Here is a 21,823-nt window from a genome sequence, read left to right as displayed (position 1 = left end):
AAGCAAAGAAGAATATGAACCTGGTATAGGAACCTAAGCAAAACTGACAAATTCAGAACTGGGTGCACACTTCCCAAGGGCAGGGAGAATGTTCCATAAACAATAGGCTTAATATTGACCTCTATCCTAAAGGTAATGGTGAAGGTTGGGCAGAGATGATTTATGAAACCTAGGGAGCCTCAGGTGGAGGAGGCCATCATTTAGTTTGGAGACACAAAGGATCAAGTAGTTTAGGCCTGAGCCTGCCAGTTGGGAAAAGGACCCCAATAGGCTCTGTGTTTCTCGAGTATTTAATGTCCTCACCACAGACCTGGAGAATATTTCATCATCAAATACCCGCTTGAATGCTTACTCACTTATTTTCCACATCCTGGATGGTGTCAGGCAGAGGAAGATCTCTGGTTTCAGGAAGAAAGAAAACAAAAAACCCAGCAAAGATGGGAGAGACTCCGTAGATGAACCAGGGCAGGAGAGGCATATAAACTGTTAGTGTCGTCATGAGGGGAGCTAATGTTCCTCCAATCCTATTGGCCACAAAAATGGTTCCTAAAGCTGTACCCCTGCAGGTGGAAAACATCTTGTGAAATATCCATAAGTCTAGTTTTGTTTGCAGTATTTTTATTTGATATTGAGAGCCAACAGAGCATCTTTGTTAGGAACTAAAACTCGAGGGCAAATACTTGGTTTTGAGGTTTTCCTCAACCATTTCCTAGGTGTTCAGCATCTGTAACATCCTTAATTGCCCTGATCTTTAGACTCCCTACTTTTAAACTAAGCATACCTTTGACACCTAACTTACACAGTTATCCTGAGGATTACATGAGATAAGGCAGGGAAAGGATAGGAACAGTGCCTGACACAAAGGGAGCTTTCATTAAATACTTGGCTGTTACTTGACGATATCAGTAGTAGCATTTTGTTGTTGTTGTTGTTGGGTGCCATTGAGTTGATTCCAGCTCATAGCAACTCCATGTGACAGAGTAGACTACCCCATAGGGTTTTCTTGGCTATAATCTTTATGGAAGCAGGTTGCCAGGCCTTTCTCCCACGAACAGCTGGGTGGCTTTGAATCACCAGACTTCCGGTTAGCAGTCAAGCTCTTAACGGTTGCACCACAAGGGTTCCTTGTAGTAGCATTAGTATTATTTATTGTTTCTGGCATTTATCCAGGCACAGCTTTATACCCCCACCAAGTGTCTCTTAGCAGACAAATAACTTCTTCGGCTCTGCCAGAGAGTCGTTTTCTCTAGTACCTGAGTACGGTGGGTGTGAGTTCATTGCGGTAGACAGCAATACCGGTAGTAGTGGCTGAAACAGTGCAGATTCCTAAAGCTGCCAAGGCCACCCTCAGCATCTGCATTTCTGGAGAAAGAACGACCAGTGAGACACAGAAAAACTAAGTTGAAAACCCCTCGTTAAGGGTGGGAAACACTAGGTTGATGAATTGTCACAAGATTGACAAATATTACAGGCAAATCCAGTGACAGAGAACAAGGTATCTTTGATGAGCTAAGAAACAGATTCATCAACCACATTAGGGCTTAAGCAGAGAATAAATACATCCGAATTAGTTGCACCAACCCTCCCTGAATATCCGCCCATTGCCAGTGAAGACCCAGTGAAGGAGAGTCTGGCAGAGGTTTGTGCTATTTTGCTCTACCCCGTTTTTTCTGAAGACTGGCTTAGCGTATGGGACTACCATGTGAGTGATAACTAAAAGGAAATAACTCAGTCCTATATTTGAGGAATTTACAATTTTGGTGCAAAGACAATTTAGAACTAGGGAAGGTATTGCATCAGTTAATACTAAGAAACAAGACTTTGGAGGCCATGAAAAGGGTAAAGAGAAGCCAGTCCAAGGATGATACTTCAGGAATAAGTAACCAAAAATAGGGACTGCTAATTGAGAAAAAAGAAATGTCAAATGTTAGGACAATTGAAGGGAAGATTTAATGATGCAATTTTCTAAACAATATTGAAAAATCTATCATAGTACAGCAGTGTCTTTCTGGAAGTACATTCTGCATTACTCTATTAATAAAATTGTCTCATTGCCTATTAAAAGGAAAGGTTTTGTAACTGCTCTGCCAGGGACTCCCTATACATATGATGTCCTCATGTTCACTTTTCATCACGCAATCAGATATGTTTATTGCACCCAGGAAGACTTTTCTAAGCCAGTATGCCTGCTTGTAACCCACTGCGGTCGAGGCAATTCCAACTCATAGCGATCCCTACGTGACAGAGTAGAACTGCCCCCATAGGATTTCCAAGGAGTGGCTGGTGAATTCAAATTGCCAACTTTTATTTAGCAGCCGAGCTCTTAACCACCAGGGCTCTACTAATATCATATTCTTAAGTGGATGCATAGAGATCAGATAATAGACTAGTTCTTGAGTTTTTATTAGAGAAAGTTCCAAACCAATGGACTCTTCAGTAAGAAATAGACTATTTTTATCACCTCCTATTCACACCTTAGTGCGAGAGGGATTCCCACCCTACGATTATAAAGATGGCTGGACACATGACATGCAACACTGGTCAGATGAGATTGAAAGCAGTTAATTATTCACATATATTCACAGCCTGGGCGAGAAGGACAGCACATGCCGTGCAGGGCCACACAGGGATTGCACTCCAGAACAAAGTGAACAACCAGAAGCTGTGAGAGGTAGGCTTTGTAGTATCAAGAGGGTAGGGTGACCTCTGGTTCCCACAGGAAGGTGATGGGTTTATTTGAGTAAGTCCATAGTCTGGCAGGGAACTGAAACCCACTACTCAGAGATAAGCAGAAATTGTGCCTGGTTCTCTTGACAAAGACAGTTGTTTGGCTAGGAGACCTTATACATGGAAGCAGAGGAGGGAGGGAACTTGTGGTTAAGCCAGATGAGGCTCTGCAGATTTTAGCAGATGTCAAGGCAGCACAAAATATTAGGCCTTGATTTTAGGTCTTACACTACCTAGTCCCTCCTGCTTGTTATTGAAAGCGCAATTGACCAAAGAGCAAGTGATCAATTTTGTTCTAGAGAATCTATAAGGAGAAAGGGCACCAGTTTCCAATCACTGGGTAAATACCTCCACAATGTGATAGAGAGAAGTACTTTTCTGAATATCCCCTTGTTGATCTTTGGCTCTTGTATGTACCAGCTACTGGCAGAAGAGGTGACAAACCCTCAGATTGGACTCAGGCAATCTACAGTCCCCAAAAGGCACTTCCCTTTTTCCCAGCCTGCAAGAAGGTATGAACAATGTTAACCTTGAGGAATGAAAGAGGTCACTCCTTTTCCTTAAAGTCTAATCTTCTCTCACCTTGGGCCACAAATATGGTGGCCAGAATGAAAAGTCCACTCAGGAACATGAACAATATCTGGCTTATTCGACGACCCATACGATTCAGTGCCAAAAGGGCAATACATTTGACTGGGAGGGTGACAGCTCCAAAGAGAATCTGGAACAGGGAAATATTGTTCCCCAAGTGCTGCAGGTTGAGAGCCAGGCCATAAAAGGATAGACTGGCCGAAAACCTGTGGGATAAAGGAATAAAGACACATCCATTGAGATTTAGAGCCTAAGTCCTGCAGCTGATGTCAAGATTGACCCCGGCAGGCAGAGGTCATTGTTGAAAAATAAAGTCTTGATTTCTGGGTCCAGACAAGCTGGATTAAATACCTTCTATTTTATTCATCCCAGGAATTAAACAAAAAGCCCTGGACCAAATACTTAATTAACTATCAGAAAACTCTGAAAAGTGAGGAAATGAAGGCAGACTCGCTAAGATCCTCAGAACTTGAGGAATGACACCATTGTTCTTTCCCTATTTCCTTTTCCCCCCAAGGCTCCTGCTAACCTTCTCCATCTCCATAGGGTTTTTTGTTTTTTGTGTTTTTGGCCTTCTATATGTCCCAGTCTAAGCATTAAGAAGCCTGCACGACACAAATACAAATGAATAGGTTGTTGTTAGGTGCCGTTGAGTTGGTTCCAACCTACAGTGACCCTATGTACCACAGAACGAAACACTGCCAGGTCCTGTGCTATGCTCACAATCGTTGTTATCCTTGAGTCCACTGTTGCAGCCACTGTGTCAATGCATCTCATTGAGGGTCTTCCTCTTTTCCACTGATCCTGTACTTTACCAAGCATGATGTCCTTCTCCACAGACTGATCCCTCCTGACAACATGTCCAAAGTATGTAAGACATAGTCTCGCCATCCTTGCTTCTAAGGAGCACTCCAGTTGTACGTCTTCCAAGACAGATTTGTTCATTCTTTTGGCGATCCATGATATATTCAGTATTCTTGGCCAGCACCACAGTTCAAAGGCATCAATTCTTCTTCAGTCTTCCTTATTCATTGTCCAGCTTTCACATGCATATGATGCAATTGAAAATACCATGGCTTGGGTCAGGCCCACCTTAGTCTTCAAGGTGACACCTTTGCTATTCAATACTTTAAAGAGGTCTTTTGCAGCAGATATGCCCAATGCAATGCGTCTTTTGTTTTCTTGACTGCTGCTTCCATGGGTGTTGATTGTGGAGCCAAGTAAAATGAAATCTTTGACAACTTTAATCCTTTCTCTGTTTATCACGATGTTGCTTATTGGTCCAGTTGTGAGGAAATTTATTTTCTTTAACCAATGAGTACAGACACAAAATAAAGCCTCCAGAAAATCCTGCTCTCTCAAGCCAAAGGATAGGAAAGGAGTGATCTAGCGGGACAGAAACTTTTAACCATGCCTACCATTTCCCAGATGAATACCACAAAGAAAGCTGTCCTCCTCCTCTTGTCCATCAGGTGAGGGCAGCAGAGTCTGTGAGCAGAAGCCCTCCTCTCCTGAGTCTAAATTCCATACCTGCAATGCAGTCAGGAAGCAGTACCACCCCTAGCTGAATCTCTGGGTGGAATTCTGACTTACGAAGCACCCTACCGTAATGAAGCAGCACTGTCTTGTCTGAGTCTTTGCATAGAAACTTGATGTCTATCCCCACCCTATAATAAAGAGGCAGCATCCCTACACAGACAAGCCTGTGGCTGCATCCCTATTTTCCATCCCCACTCTCCAGTGATAAAGCAGCAACCACCCCTGGGACAGTCTATGAGCAGAGCTCTGACTTCCATCCTGTCCAGCAGTAATGAGGGGGCACCACTCCCCAGCTGAGTCAGTGGTGGAGTCCTGAATTCCATTTCTACCTTATAATAATGAGACAGCATCACTCCCTTTCCACATTGGTTGCAATGGCCACAGACACTGTACAGTGAGACCCTGTTGACTATACTAAACTGTGTTTATACATTCAGAGGTGGTGCCCCTCTTCCTCCCACCTCTTTGTGCTGTGGAGACGTCAGAGTGGAGTCCTGTTTTCTGGATGACACATGTGGTGCAAACCAGAATAACACTGCAAAGACTTTGTTAACTAAATTGGCATCTAAACCACAACCCAAAAAAGTGAGCTAGATTTGCATTCTGAACCTAAAAGAGTTGAGAGTATACTAAAAAAATTTTTTTTTAATTTTCAGTTGGAACCAGAGACTTACAATACTCAAAATGTCCAGGGATCTAGTCCAAAATTTCTCATTATAAAAAGATTCAGGAAAATCTCACATTGATTAAGACAATACAACAATGGAAGCTAATACTATTACGTAGGTATTGGAATTATCAGAAAAGGATTTTTATAACAGGTATTATAAAAACACTCCAACAAAAAGTTATAAGCACTCTTGAAATAAATGAAAACAAACAAACAAACAAAAAACCAGAAAATTTCAGCAAAGAAATAGAAGATAAAGGGAAGAACCAAATGGAAATTTTAGAACTGAAAAATACAGTAACTAATATAAAAACTCATTGGATGAACTATATAGCAGAATGGAAATGACAGAATAAAGAATCAGATCAATAGAAACCATTCATCTGAGAACCAAACAGAAAATAGATAGGAAATTTTTTTCAGAGCCTCAGGGAACTGTGGGTCATTCTAACATTCTAAATTTCATTCAATGAGAATCCCAGAAGGAAAGGAAAAAGAATAGAAGACAGAAAAAAAATTTGAAGAAATAATAGCTTAAAACTTCCAAAATTTGGTGAAAGACATAATCTACAGATTCAAGAAGCTGCGTGAAACCCAAACAGGATTTGGGAAAAAAATGAAATAAGAGATACACTTTAAAACAATATATATAAATCATGACGGAATAATAAAAATGTTCAAGTAATCCTTGAGGAAGACAGGAAAAGGGAAACAGAGGAGTGAAAAACAAAGGGAACAAACAGAAAACGAAATAAAATGGCAGCCTTCAATCCTAACATATCCAAAATTACACTAACAGAAATATTCTAAACCCACCAATTAAAAGACAGAGATCAGAAGAGTGGTTTCAAAACATGACTAAACTATATGCCGTGTACAAGAAATTCACTTCCAATATAACAATATGGGCAGGTTCAGCAAGTTTGGAGGATTTCAAGATCAAAACATAAAAATGTATCGTATTTCTACATACTAACAACAAGCATGTGGAAACGGAAATGAAAAACACCATTCCATTTACAATCACTCCAAAACATGAACTATTTGCCTACATATCTAACAAAGCAAGTACAGGATCTGTATGCTGAAAATTATAAAAAGCTGATTGAAAAATTAAATATAAATAAATGAAGAGACACAGCATTTATGGTTTGAAGGCCTCAACATACTAAAAATGTAAATTCTCTCCGAATTAACCTATAGGTTTAATGCAATTCTTATCAAAATACCAGCAAGATTTTTTGTACATACAGGCAAGTTTATTCTAAAATTTATATGGAAACTCAAAGGAGTTAGAATAGCTAAAACAATTCTGAAGAAAAAGAAAAGGTAGGAGGAATCACTCTACCTGATGCTAAAACTTTCTATAATCAAGATAGCATGGTACGGCTGGAGGGATAGATGTATAGATGACTGGAATAAATAAAGAATCCAGAAAATAACCCATACGTATACACCCAACTCATATTTGAAAAAGTTGTGAGAATAATTCAAGAGAGGAAGGATAGTATTTTAAGCTAATGATGTTGGAATGTTTCAACTGGATGTTCATAGACCAAAAAACTGAGTCTTAACCACATGTTAAGCAAAATTAACACAAAATGGGCCATAGAGCTAATTGTGAAAATATAAAACTTTTAGAAGAAAACATAGCATAGACTCTTCAGGACCTAAGATTGGGCAAAGAGGTCTTCTTTTGTTATGACAACAAAGTCACTATTCATAAAACAAAAACTCAGTTAAGTGGACTTCATCAAAATTGAAAACATTGCTAGGCAAAATACCCTGTAAAGAGGATGAAAAGATAAGCCATAAACTGGGAGAAAATGTTTGCAAATCACATAGAAAACAAAACAAAGGACTTACATCCAAAATAGAAAAAGAACTCTCTAAATTCAACAGTAATAAATTAAATAATCTAACTAGAAAATAGCAAAAGACTTGCAAGATATTTAACCAAAGAAGATATACAAATTACAAACAAACGCATAAAAATATATTCAACACCATTAGCAATTAAGGAAATGCAGAATAAAGCTACAAGGAGATATCATTACATATCTTTTAGAGTGCTAAGTAAGTAAATAAATATTGATGAGAAAGCAGAGTCCTTGAATCTCTCATACATGCTGGTGAGAATGTAAAATGCTGTAGCATTCTGGAAAGAAGTTTTGCATTTTCTTATGAAATTAAACATCCATATTCCACATGGCATGGCAATCATACTCCTGGGTATTTATCCTAGAAAAATGAAAACTGATGTTCACACAATAGCTTGTACACAAAAACTCATAGCAGCTAAATACTGGAAGCAACTCAAATGTCCTGTGATAGATTAGTGTTTAAATAAACTATGATACATCCATATCATGGAATACTACTCAGCAGTAAAATGGAAAGAACTATTGACCCAGCAAAAACTGGATGAATCTCAAAAATATTACGTTTAGTGAATACAACTAACTGCAAAAGTGTAAAAACTATATAATGCCATTTACATACTGTTCTCTAAGTGATAAAATTAAAGTAATGTATAACATTACAGGGGTTACATTTGGGGAGAAGTGTGATTTTAAAGGGGTAACATGGGAAAGTCTCTTCGTGATGATAAAATAGTTTTTTATCCTGATTGTGGTGATAGTTACATGAATCTATACATGTGATGGAATTTCATAACAGTATGCATCCAAAAACAAAAGTGCATATAAAAAAAACTAGAGATATAGAAAGTGATGTCAATGAAAACAGTGAAGTAAGGAACTCCAGGGCTCTATCCTTCCACAAAAGCAACTAATGAGCTTACAAAAGCTGTCACAATCAACTTTTACAGAACTCTGGAATCTAGGCAAAATTTTGAGCAACTAGGTGAGAGGTTGGTGAAGAAATAAGCTGCTGCTTTGCAAAAAGAGGTCACTGTGGCATTTTAAATTGTCCACCTACCATCCCTCAGCCGTAAAATTGGCAGCAGCCATGAAGATAGCAGTCCTCACTCTCCATGCAGGTTGTTAATGCCAGACAGAGCAACACAGACTTTGTTCTCTGGTGCCTAAGTGAACGACTGGTGCAAGGAATTGTCTTTGTTTTGCCTGACTCCCAGGACTGGGGTGGTTTCCCAGGAAGCATTTGCTGAAAGGATTTATAGGCACAATTATTGTCTGCAGCAGATGTGACAAGACAAAACAGTTGGGAAAGCAATAAACAGACTGAACAGCCTGGGAAGGAAGAGGGCATGGTGGTGGAAGAAAAGGGCTTTTAAAAGCTGCTGCATATACAGGGGATTGAAGATGCCATGCATATGACCAGGGCTGGACGCACGCTTAGAAAGGGCCTAAGAAACTCTACACTTTCACCTCTAGCAGACCTTCTTGCTGTACAGAAGCTGGAAGTGAAGACTAAAGTAAAGTTATAAACTGTGTGGCTAGGTATTGAAGGAGTGTCCAAACACAGAAAAAAAACTGCAAAGACTGGAAGAGGAATTTTTCTTTTTCTTCCTCTTTCTTTTTTGGGGTGGGGAGGAGGGAGGGGAACAGTCCAAGAATTTAAGGAAACTATTGAAACACTAGCTAATCATCCTAAAAATATACCCAAGAGACTTGAAAGCAAAAATACAAACAGACAGACATACATCAATGTTCATTGCAGCACTATTCACAATAGCCAAAAGGTGGAAACAACCTGAAAGCCCATCAATGGATGAATGGATAAACGAAATGTGGTACATATACACAATAAAATACTACTACTCAGCCAGAAAGAGAAATGAAGTCCATTTCAGGAGGTAGTATATAATCAAGAACCAATAATACTGAAGCAAGAAGTCCACGCTGCAGTGAAGGCACTGGTGAAAAACAAGACTTCAGGAATTGATGCAATACAAATAGAGATATTTCAACAAATGGAAGCAACCCTGGAAGCACTCACTCTTCTATGGCAAGAAATCTGGAAGACAGTTACCTGGCCAACTCACTGGAAGAGATCCATATTTGTGCCCATCCCAAAGAAAGGTGATCCAACGGAATTTGGAAATTATCAAACAATATCATTAATATCACATGCAAGTAAATTCTGCTGAAGATCATTCAAAAGTGATTGCAGCATTATATCTACAGGGAACTGCCAGAATTTCAAGCTGGATTCAGAAGAGGATATGGAACGAGGGATATCATTGCTGATGTCAGATGGATCTTGGCTGAAAGCAGAGAATACCAGAAAGAAGTTTACCTATTTTATTGACTATGCAAAGGCATTCAACTGTGTGGATCATAACAAATTGTGGATAACATTGTCAAGAATGGGAGTTCCAGATCAATTAATTGTGCTCATGAAGAACTTGTACATAGACCAAGAGGCAGTCGTTCAAATAGAACAAGGGGATACCGCATGGTTTAAAATTAGGAAAGGTGTGCGTCACTGGACTGTATCCTTTCAATACACTTATTCAATCTGTATGCTGAGCAAATAATCTGAGAAGCTGGACTATATGAAGAAGAAAGGGGCATCAGGATTGGAGGAAGACTCATCAACAACTTGCGATATGCAGATAACACAACCTTGCTTGCTGAAAGCAAAGAGAATTTGAAGCACTTACTGATGAAGATTAAAGACTACAGTCTTCACTATGGATTACACCTCAACATAAAGAAAACAAAAATCCTCACAAGTGGACCAATAAGCAACATCATGATAAACGGAAAAAGACTGAAGTTGTCAAGGATTTCATTTTACTTGGACTCACAATCAACACACACGGAAGCAGCAGTCAAGAAATCAAACAACATATCGCATTGGAAAAATCAGCTACAAAAGACGTCTTTAAAGTGTTAAAAAGGAAAGATGTCACTCTGAAGACTAAGATGTGCCTGGCCCAAGGCATGATATTTTCATTCACCTCATAGTGTGATAGCATGCCAAAGCTGGACTATGAATAAGGAAGACCAAAGAATTGATGCATTTGAATTATGGTGTTTGCAATGAATATTGAATAAACCATGTACTGCCAGAAGAACGAACAAATCTGTCTTGGAAGAAGTATAGCCAGAATGCTCCTTAGAAGCAAGGATGGGGAGATTTCATCTCACATACTTTGGAAATGTTATCAGGAGGGACCAGTCCCTGGAGAAGGGCATCATGCTTGGTAAAGCAGAGAGTCAGTGAAAAAGAGGAAAACCCTCAACAGAATGGATTGACACAGTGGCTGCAACAATGGGCTCAAACATAGCAACGATTGTGGGGATGGCACAGGACTGGGCAGGATTTCATTCTGTTGGACATAGGGTCGCTATGAGTCAGTCCCAACTCAATGGCACCTAATAACAACAAAATTGGAAAGGAAGACATAAAGCCAATCCTTTTGCTGATGATGTGATTTTATATACAGAAAAATTTTTAAAAGCCCACAAGAAAGTTACTAGCCCTGATAAGTAAATTCAGCAAAGTGGCGAGATACAAGGTCAACACATAAAAATTTATTGAGTTTCTGTACATTAGCAATGAACATTCTGAAAAGGAAATTGAAGAAACAATTCCTTTTACAACAGCACCTAAAAGAATAAAATACCTAGGCATTAATTTAACAAAGGAAGTGAAAACTTGTATACTGAAAACTATAAAACATTACTGAAAGAAATTAAAGACCTAAAGAAATGGGAGGACATTTTGCGTTCATGGGTGGGAAGAAAACATTGTTAAGATGTCAATATTACCCAAAGCAAACTATCGACTCAATTCCTGCAAAATTCCAACAGCCTTCTTTGCATAAATGGAAAAGCCAATTCTCAAATTTATATGGAACTGCAAGGGACCCTGAATAGCCAAAGCAATCTTGAAAAAGAACAAAGTAGGAGAACTCACACTTCCTGATCTCAAAACACATTGTAAAGCTACAGTAATCAGAAGTCTGGTCCTGGTATAATAATAAACCAATGGAATAAATGGAGAGTCCAGAAATGAACCCACACATCTATGTTTAATTGGTTTTTGACAAGGGTGCTAAGTCTGTTCAGTGGAAAAAATAGCCTCTTTAATAAATGGTGCTTATAAAACTGGATTTCTACATACACAAAAATAAAGTTGGACCTATATTTCACACCATATATGAAAATTACTTCAAAATGGATGAAAGCCCTAAATGTAAGATCTAAAACCAGAAAACTCTTAGAAGAAAACACAGGGCTAATGCTTCAAGACAAAGTTTTTAACAAGGGATTCTTAGCTATGACATCAAAAGCAAGAGCAACAAAAGACAAGATAAAATGGCACTTCATCAAAATTAAAACTTTTTTGCTTCAAAGGACTTTCTCAACAAAGTGAACAGACAGACTACAGATTGGGAGAAATATTGGGGAAACCATATACCTGATAAGGGTTTAATATCTAGAATATGTAAAGAACACCTACGACTTAACAACAAAATAACAACCCAATTAATAATTGGCCTGAGGACTCGAACAGACATTTCTCAAAGAAATACAAATGACCAACAAACACATGAAAGATGCTCAACATCATTAGTCATTAGGGAAATACAAATCAAAATTGAAACACTTATCTATTGCTGATGGGACTGTAAAATGGTACAACTGCTGTGGAAAACAGTTTGGAGGTTCCTCAAAAAGTTAAACATAGAGTTGCCATATGATTCAGTAATTCCACTTCTAGGTACATATTCAAAAGAATTGAAAACAGGAACACAATGTACATCAATGTCATTGCAGCACTATTCACAGTAACCAAAATGTGGAAACAATCTAAATATCCTTCAACAGATGAATGGATAAACAAAATGTGATACATACATACAATGGAGTATTCCTGTGCCTTAAAGAGAAATGAAGTCCTTATACAGGCTAAATACGGATGAACCTTAAAAATATAATGTTGAGTAAAATAAGTCAGCCACAAAGGGACAAAGCTTGTATAATCTCTATAAAATAAAATATATAGACTAGACAAATGTATTGAGAACAAAGTCTGTTAGTGGTTACAAGGGGTGGGAGGGAGGGCAAAGGGAGAGTCATTTCTTGGGGGGCACTGAGCTTCTGATAAGGGTGATGGAAAATTTTGGAAATTGATAGTGATGATGGTTGCAAAACATGATGAAAGTAATTAAAGTCACTTAATTGTGCATGTAAAAAATTTTTGAAATGGCAATTTTATATATATATATATATACACTCACCACAATAAATAATAAATAAATAAAAACTCTTTTTTAAAAAAACTCATGAATAAAATTACTGACATCAGGGTGAAAAATCAGGTATATTTCTATACATGATTAATGAACAATATAAAAATGAAATAACACAATTCTACTGACAATAGTATCAAAAAGAATAAATACTTGGGAATAAATTTAACCAAGGAGGTGAAACACTTGTGAACTAAAAACTACAAAACTTTGCTGAAAGAAATTAAAGAAGACTTAAATAAATGAAAAAACATCCTATGTTCATGGATTGGAAGACTTAATATTGTTAAGATGGACTACTCTCCAAAATGATCTACAGATTCAATGCAATCCCTATCAAAATCCCGACAATGTTTTTTTAAATTTTTTTATTGTACTTTAGATGAAGGTTTACAGAACAAATGGTTTCTCATTAAACAGTCAGTACACATTGTTTTATGACATTGGTTAAGAACCCCATGATGTGTCAACACTCTCCCTTCTCAACCTGGAGGACCTTTTTTTTTGGTGAAAATATACATAGCCAAAGTTACACCATTTTGAAAGTTTCTACATGTACAATTCAGTGACATTGATTACATTCTTCCAGCTGTGCTGCTATTCTCACTATCCTTTTCCAAAGTATTCCATTATCTTCAACTCACTGTCCCCTAGGCTTCCCATCAAACCTTTTGAGTCACTGTTGTCAATTTGATCTCACATAGATAATTCTTTATTTTTGTGCCTTAGATGAAGGTTTGCAGAACAAATAGTTTCTCATTAAATAGTTAGTACACATATTGCCCTATGACAATGGTTAATAACCCCATGACATGTCAACAATATCCCTTCTCAAACTTGGGTTCCCTATCACCAGCTTTCTTGTCCCCTCCTACGTTCTAGTCCTTGTCCCTGGACTGCTGTGCCTCATTAGTCCTGTTTTGTTTTATGAGGCTGTCCAATTCCCGGCTGAACGGTGAACTTCGGGAGGGGCTTCATCACTGAGCTAAAAGAATGTCCGGGGGCCATACTTTCGGGACCAACAACGTTTTTTGCGGAAATGGAAAGCTGATGCTAAAATTCATATGCAATTGCAAGGGACCCTGAATAGTTTAAACAATTCTGAAAAGGAAGAAAAAAATGGAGGACTCACACTTCCTGATTAAAAACTTACTAGAAAGCTGAAGTAAACAAAACAATGGGGTAGTGACATAAGGATTGACATATAGATAATTGGAATAGAATTTGAGGTCCAGAAATAGACTCATACATGTATGGTCAATTTATTTTTTTATAAAGCTGCCAAGAAAATTTAATGTAAATGTTCATCAAATTGTATGTATTTATGATTGTGCTTGTTAGTGTTTATCAGTTTTATCTCAGTAAAAAGTGAACATAAACGTATAAATCAAAGTCCATTTAATGATAGCAATTCTCAACATCACTGTCACCAATGGTAACCATTGTAAGGGAATGTAAGATATGTGACTTATGATTACATAATTAGGTCCTAATGAGTAGTTCCATAACTTAGACTACCTCAAAGCATAGCACTTGCTAAAATACTTTCTTGTACTGTTTCCTCACCTTAAATGTATTGGTCAGTCACCCAACACTATTGTATTCTTTGGAAAAAAAATAATGGATTGAGGTTTCCAATATTTTAATGCTTCTCAGGATCTTATGGAGCCTACCTCATAATGAAAAGGATGCACATTCTTTTACGCAGGTTGGGTGTGCGGAACAAGTCATACACAGAAGTTTTGGTCTGTGCTGCATCCAAATCCTCTCGCATGGTGAGTCTCAAAACCTTAATTAACAACAAGAGCAATGAACATTATCAGTTACCAAAAAAGTGTTAGGCATTGGGGAGCACTATGCACGCAACAGAAATATGTTCTCTATTTCAAGGAGCTTTCTGTCTAGTTTAAAGACAGTCACTAAACAAGCATTACAAATGTGAAAAGTATTACAAAAGAAGTAGAGACTTATAAGGACAAGGTTATTTTAAACAACAGGGTTAGAGAGAAAAATGCAATGACAAGAGAAGCTAGGTAAGAAATTTGGACCATAAAAGGGAACCAAATCTGGACACAAAACTTCATTATTAACAGCTTGGCAGGAAAGACCTAGGAATTGAGGGGGATCTCAGCTGGCTGTCCTTGTTAGAAAAGCAATTTGTCTGTATCTGTAAAGAAGAGGGGTGGATATCTGGAGAACAGGAGTCCTGTCTTGTTTGGATCTGGGCACAGCCTCTATCAGGATACTTCCGATATTTTTGCTCTCATGAATGGGATGCTAAGAATGAAATATTGATATAAGGAAGGAACTTCAGATCTTAATGTGGAGATCTTAATGCAGTATAATTTATTCTCGGACCAGATGTTCTGAGAGATGATGGAAATGAAGCCACAAGCGTGGGTTTCAGGGTCTGACAAACCTCACATCGAATTCTGGTTCTGCTCTTACAATAGTTGACTTAGGGAAAGTTCACCTAATATCTCTAAACTCCAGAGTCTGCCATTTACAGGGGTTTTGTCAGGATCACACAACGTCTCAAATGTATATGGGAAAGTTGACCCAACAAAGGAATTTTGTAAGGATTACATGTGATTTCAAGTAAACATAAGAAAATATACCCATCACAAAAAAAAAAAAAAAAAAAAAACCTGTTATCTTTGAGTGGATTCCAACTCATAGCGACCCTACGGGTGGAACTGCCCCATTGGGTTTCCCAGGAGTGGCTGGTGGATTCTAACTGCTGACCTTTTGGTTAACAGCTGTAGCTCTTAACCACTACACCACCAGGACTCCATCCACCACAGGGTGGGCCCTTTATAACTTATTCAATAACATTAGCTCTATTCTCACTTCACCTTTACCATGACCAACAGTAAAATAACTGAAGCAACATTTCCATTTCAAGAAGACCACTGGGAGAGTGCTATGATGAAGAGAATTGAAAGGGAAGGAAAGACATCACTGTGTGATAAACAAGTTATTCCAAGTTCATCAGTCAAAATCAGCATAAGGCCAATTCCCAAAATGTGAAGATTACTCTTATCCTAGCTTTCTCACTTTGCCTTTATCTCTGACACCAGTTACCCATATGGCACTTTTTCTCTCTGACACTAGCCACCCAGACTTAGGTTAGACCTTACAAGTTAGAAGGACTCTGTCCTGCAGATCAACCACCTGCACAGCCCTTTTCTATCCCCCAGTCACCCAGAGCTGGGTCTTGACAAGTTACAAGGACTCCGGCCTTCCAACTGCCAAATAGGCAGAAGCCAAGCCTTACTGGCTCTCACTGCCCCTGGTAGGTTCCATAATTTGTTAAAATGACTCACAGAACTCATGGAAAAGGCTATACTCACTATAACAATTTTGATATTAAGACTGTAAATTTAACACAAAAGGATACACATGAAGAGATGCACAGGCAAGGTAGGAGGGGGGTTTGGTGCAGAGCTTCATGTACCCAGAGATGCACAGTCCACCCAGGTGCTTTGTCAATCAGGAAGGTCAAAGGAACTTCGGTGTCCAGAACTTTTATTGACTTTATTGCATAGTCATGATAATTGCATCAATGAATACGCATGACTGATTGTATCATGCCCCCTTCCCTTCCTGAGGTTGCTGCCAGGTGTGGTCTTTGGGGCTTCCACTCATTTGCACGTACTTAAGTGTTGCCTGGCTGTTTTAGAAAACAAGGGAACCTTGATTGCTTGAAAAATTCCGAGGGCTATCTTTCAGAAAACCAAAGACAAAGGCCAAATTGAGTTCTCTGTGTCACACAAATCCAGAATAGTTTTCAAAGGAAGTCATGCCTGCTTCTCCCTCCCTCACTTCTTACATCCAATAGCTAAGGCTGAGATCCTTGAAATTTTTGTTTTGTAAGAATGGACTCGAGATAGACCTTAAGCACGGTACACTGAGGGATGCTGTGCCTAGGAAACTGAATTCAAATTCAATCCTGCATTACCATACAGGATAGTCACAAACTCTTTTGTACCAGCCACCTGCTCTTGGCCAGCAAGCAGGTTGTATATGGAGGTTATAGAACAAAATAGGGGATGTCGGGGCAGGACATTTACGGGAATGCTGAAAACTTCTCACAAATGACAGAATCCTTATTCAACACAGTTGGTGTCCTTGGCAGCACTGCCAATCCATGGGAATTTGAAAACACTAAAAATGCTTGGTAATATTTAAATACGTGTGGAAGAGAATACATGAGTAATTTTAACTTTTTCAAATTCCTGAAATGAATAATCCACATCAATACAGTACCTGCCTTCCATCTCTGAGATGAAAACATAAAAAAGGGAAAGACCTTTCTGAGGCATTGCCACTCAGGCATGATCTTGGCACCCACTGATAACAATGAAAACTGCACAAAACAGGGAATGGGGCTGTTGCATTCATTGGAATTTCTCCAAAGCCTAGAACTGAACCTGGCACACGGTACTCACTAAGTATATCTTGAATGAAATAATATCTGAATACATGAACGAATAAGTGAATCTTATTCTTCTAACACTTCTGTGTTGTCATTAACCCTTCCTTCTACTAGTCTTATTTCTCTGAAAAAATATGGCCACAAATTAGTAATTGGAAGACATAAATTCATTTTGGTTACTTTCCTCTACACAGCTGTGGTAAGAACAAAACTGAATCTCTCCCGTTTTGTACATTCAGTGCCCTTTGCCTGGGTTGCATCAAAGTTTCTGTGCACAAATCCATATCAGCAACAGGATATACTCTCTCAATGTCTGTCAAACAAACAACAACCAATGAGAACCAGGTCAGTGATATAAGAAGACCCTTAACAAAACCTACAACTCCAGCCCTGTAATCACCCTATTGAAAGGAACCCTGGTGGCACAACAGTTAAGCGCTTGGCTGCTAACTGAAAGGTTATCGGTTCTAACCCACCCAGCAACTTCATGGGAGAAAGACCTGGTGATCTGCTTCCTTAAAGATCTGACCGGGATCACAACAGAGGGTCTCAGACAGAGCTGGAGAAAAATGTACAACAAAATTCTAACTCACAAGAAAAGACCAGACTTATTGGCATAACAGAGACTGGAGAAGCCCCGAGAGTATGGCCCCTGGACACCCTTTTAGCTAGTAATGAAGTCACTCCCGAGGTTCACACTTCAGCCAAAGACTAGACAGCCCCATAAAACAAAATGAGACTAATGGGGCACAACAGTTCAGGGTCAAGGACTAGAAGGCAGGAGGGGACAGGAAAGCTGATAATAGGGAACCCAAACTTGAGAAATGACAGTGTTGACATGTCATGGAGTTGTTAACCATTGTCATAAAGCAATACGTGTACTAACTGTTTAATGAGAAAGTATGTGTTCTGTAAACCTTCATCTAAGTACAATTAAAAAAAAAAAAAAAGATTTACAGCCTTGGAAACCCTATGGGGCAAGCTCTACTCTGTTCTATAGGGTCACCATGAGTCAGACTCCACTCGACGGCTGAAAAAAAAAGGATTACAGCCTAGAAAATTCTATGCGACTGTTCTGCTCCGTCACATGGGTTTGGTATGAGTCAAAATTGACTCAACAGCACCTAACAACAACAACTATCACCCCATGGATTCAGACTGCTGTAGTTGTCGGGTTATGTCTTCCCTACATCCAGTTATCAGCTCCCCTTTACCTCTCACCTCCATGGTGAGGATTTCTCCAGCATTCTTTATTCCATTTATGCACGCAGCTTTTCTAAGTTCCTTTAAGCCCTCATCTGGTTTGTCATTAACAATCAGCCACCGAGCAGAATCCACCAGCCACCTGATCAAAGAAGAAGACACAAGTGCAGACAAATGACCCTTGCGTATTAGCCATATAACCTATGATCTGAGACACATGTCCCTTTCCATCTAATACGTACCACTGTACTCATGTTCTCATTATCCAAAATAAACCACACTGAGAACAATAAGAGAACGACATTATGTAACATTGTTAGAAATCAGGCTTTGGAGTTTAATTGTGTGTAAAGTCATATCATCTTAAAGACAGGTTTTCCAGGAAGCTAGCAAAGTTTGGGTTTCAGAAGCCCTCAAGTGTTTCATAAATTATTTAAGTCAGGGAATGGAAACCAGAGCCCTCATGTCAAATACAGCCAACAGAACTCTTTTGCACATAAGTTTTATTGGAAGACAGCATGATCATTCATTTATGAATTATCTATAGCTGCTTTTGCACCAGAATGTCAAGGTTGAGTAGTTGCTAAAGATACCACATGGCCCACAAAGCCTAAGACACTTACCAGGTAGTTCTTTATAGAAAAAGTTAACAGACTCCTCACCTCTTATCCCAGGTTTATGTTCTTTTCTATTATAAAAATAGTTTCACAGGAACTTCACCTCCATAATATAGCATAGTCTCAATGTCCCTGACAGAGGATGATTGCTGCTCCCACTTCTCCATTTAAAATGGCAGGAAGAGCACAGATGGGACCATGAGTTTAAGTCCAAGAAGGGATCAAATAGAATCCATGTGAACTAATTCCTATGTCTATTCTCATTGGAGGGGCCTTTGGAGACAAAAGTTAAGAGTGAGCTCCTATGTAGTGGTAATGGTTGCACAATAGGATGAACATAATCAACGTCACTGAACTGTATGTGTAAAAATTGTTGAATTGGCAAATGTTATATGTATTTTTATGACAATAAAAAAAGAGAGTAAGCTCCTACCTTGAGAGCAGTATGAAGACAAAGAAGGGCACAGATACCACCAGCTGGAGTGTGCGCCACTCTTGAATAGCAAAAGCCAGGCCTCCTAGGATTATCTGTCCAGTACTAGAGGCACAATTTGCCAGTGTTGGTACCATGGCTTTGGATTTGGTCACTGTCCACTCTGACACTGAAAGAAAACTCAAACATGATTTTAAATTCAAACAAAGGTGAAATTTTATAATCTACTTTAGCTCATACAGAAGGCCTAAAGGGTTGACTTACTGAGCAAGCCACTGCAGATCACGACACCCACGGAAGAACAGCCAGTCAAGAAGCGCAGTGAGCAGTAAATGAGGAAGGTGGGAGCAAAGGCCGCACAAGTCCCAAAGACAGCCATTTGGAGGATACACCATCTGAGCACCAACCTCCGCCCAAACCTAAGAAGGAGGGAGCCAGGTGAGATTCCCTTGGACAGAAATCGTCTGCAGTAACCCTTAAGAAAAGTATCATATCTTGAAATCTAAGACAAATGTTTCTTTACTATGACAAGTATATCTATCACGAAACATCTGCTATTTCAACATTTTTTACGTGTACGATTCAGTGATATTAATTACGTTCATCATGTTGTGCAACCATCACCACTACCCATTCCAAATTTTTCCAACACGCTCACAGAAGCTCAGTGCTCCCTAAGTTACCACTCCCTCATTCTCCCTCACTCCTACCTCTGGTAACCACTAATAAACTTTGGTCTCTATACATTTGCCCATTTAATATATTTCATAGAAGTGGGATCTTATAAATTTGTCCTTTTGTGACTGACTTCACTCGGCATAATGTTTTCAAGGTTCATCAATATTGTAGTATGCATCAGGACTTCATTTCTCTTTATAGCACAGTAATATTCCCTTATATGTATGTACCACATTTTGTTTATCCATTCATTGTTGATGGACATTTAGGTGGTTTCCACCTTTTGGCTATTATGAATAAGTGCTACAATGGACATGGATGCACATGTATCTGTCTGTGTTCCTGATTTCCATGATTTGGGGTAGATATGTAAGAGTGGAATTGCTGGATCATATATGGTAATTCTATGTTTAACTTTTTGAGGAACTGCCAAAATGTTTTTCCACAGTGGCTGTACCATTTTGCACTTCCACCAACAATTGACAAGTGTTCCAATTTCTCCACATCTTCGCCAACACCTGTTGCTTTTCATTTTTTTGTTTTGTTTTTAATCATTGTCATCTTAGTAGATGTGAAGTTCTATCTCATTAAGGTTTTGCTTTGTATTTCCCTAATGGTTGATGAGGAGTCCATGGGTGGCATAAATGGTTAAGTGCTAGACTATTAGCTGAAACGTTAGTAGTCAGAACCCACCCAGAGGCATCTTGGAAGACAGGCCTGGCACTCTGCTTCTGAAAGGTCACAGCCTTGGAAACTTTAAAGAGCAGTTCTACTCTGCACACACGGGGTCACCATGAGTCAGAATCAACTCAACAGCAGCTAACAACAATGGTTGATGACATTGAGCATCATTTTTTTTTATTTTTTCCCATACAAAAATTTATACATACATTGTTATGTGACTCTAATTGCTGTCCCCATACGGTGACAGCACACTCCCTCCTTTCCACCCCTGATTCCCCATGTCCATTCAACCAGCTCCTAACCCTTTCCGCCTTCTCGTCTCACCTCTGCCTGTTTAGTCTCTTGTATCTACCTGAGCTAAGAGCCATACCCCTCATGAGTATCACTTTATGTCCCACAGTTCAGTCCAATCCCTGTCTGAAGAGTTGGCCTCAGAAATTGTTTTAGGTCTGGGCTGATAGAAAATCCAGAGGCCATGCTTTCCGGGGTTCCTCCAGTCTCAGTCAGACCATTAAGTCTGGTCTTCTTACTAGAATTTGAGTTCTGCGCCCCACCTTTCTCCTGCTCCATCTGGGACTGTCTGTTGTGTTCCCTGTCAGGGCGGTCATTGGTGGTAGCTAGGCACCCTCTAGTTCTTCTGGTTTCAAGCTGATGAAGTCTCTGGTTTATGTGGCCCTGTCTCTTGGGTTAACACTTTCTTTGTGTCTTTGGTGTTCTTCATTCTCCTTTACTCCAGGTGGTTGGCACCAATTGATGCATCTTAGATGGCCGCTTGCAAGTTTTTAAGACCCCAGATGCCACTCACCAAAGTAGGATGCAGAACATTTTCTTAATAAGCTTTGTTATGTCAGTTTACCTAGATGTCCCCTGAAAGCATGGTCTCCAGACCTCTACCCCTGCTACTCTGTCTCTCAAAGTATTTGATTGTATTCAGAACCTTCTTAGCTTTGGTTTAGTCCAGTTGTGCTGACTTCCCCTGCAGTGTGTGCTGTCCTTCCCTTCACCTAAGATAATTCTTATCTACTATCTAGTTAGTAAATAACCCTCACCTTCC

General features: G+C 39.2%; 2 protein-coding genes across 2 annotated transcripts in view; one reads left to right on the top strand and one right to left on the bottom strand.

Moving 5' to 3' along the window:
* Positions 1 to 21,823, top strand: part of LOC101359393 (solute carrier family 22 member 9-like) — a 95,875-nt gene that overhangs the window by 30,938 nt on the left and 43,114 nt on the right. The gene's annotated exons all lie outside the window — the stretch shown is intronic.
* Positions 14,386 to 21,823, bottom strand: part of LOC101359131 (solute carrier family 22 member 9) — a 20,104-nt gene continuing 12,666 nt past the window's right edge. Inside the window, exons 3-6 of the mRNA XM_023738242.1 lie at positions 19,672 to 19,826; positions 19,408 to 19,576; positions 18,376 to 18,499; positions 14,386 to 14,505 (exon numbers count right to left, since the gene is read on the bottom strand). Coding sequence (XP_023594010.1) covers positions 14,386 to 14,505; positions 18,376 to 18,499; positions 19,408 to 19,576; positions 19,672 to 19,826 — 568 coding nt within the window. The remainder of the gene's footprint in view (positions 14,506 to 18,375; positions 18,500 to 19,407; positions 19,577 to 19,671; positions 19,827 to 21,823) is intronic.

Source organism: Trichechus manatus, unplaced genomic scaffold (genome assembly GCF_000243295.1).
Source record: "Trichechus manatus latirostris isolate Lorelei unplaced genomic scaffold, TriManLat1.0 scaffold00113, whole genome shotgun sequence".
In the NCBI taxonomy this organism is placed as follows: Eukaryota; Metazoa; Chordata; class Mammalia; order Sirenia; family Trichechidae; genus Trichechus; species Trichechus manatus.
The sequence above is the reverse complement of the archived record's forward strand: the minus strand, read 5'-3'. Positions and strand labels throughout refer to the sequence as shown.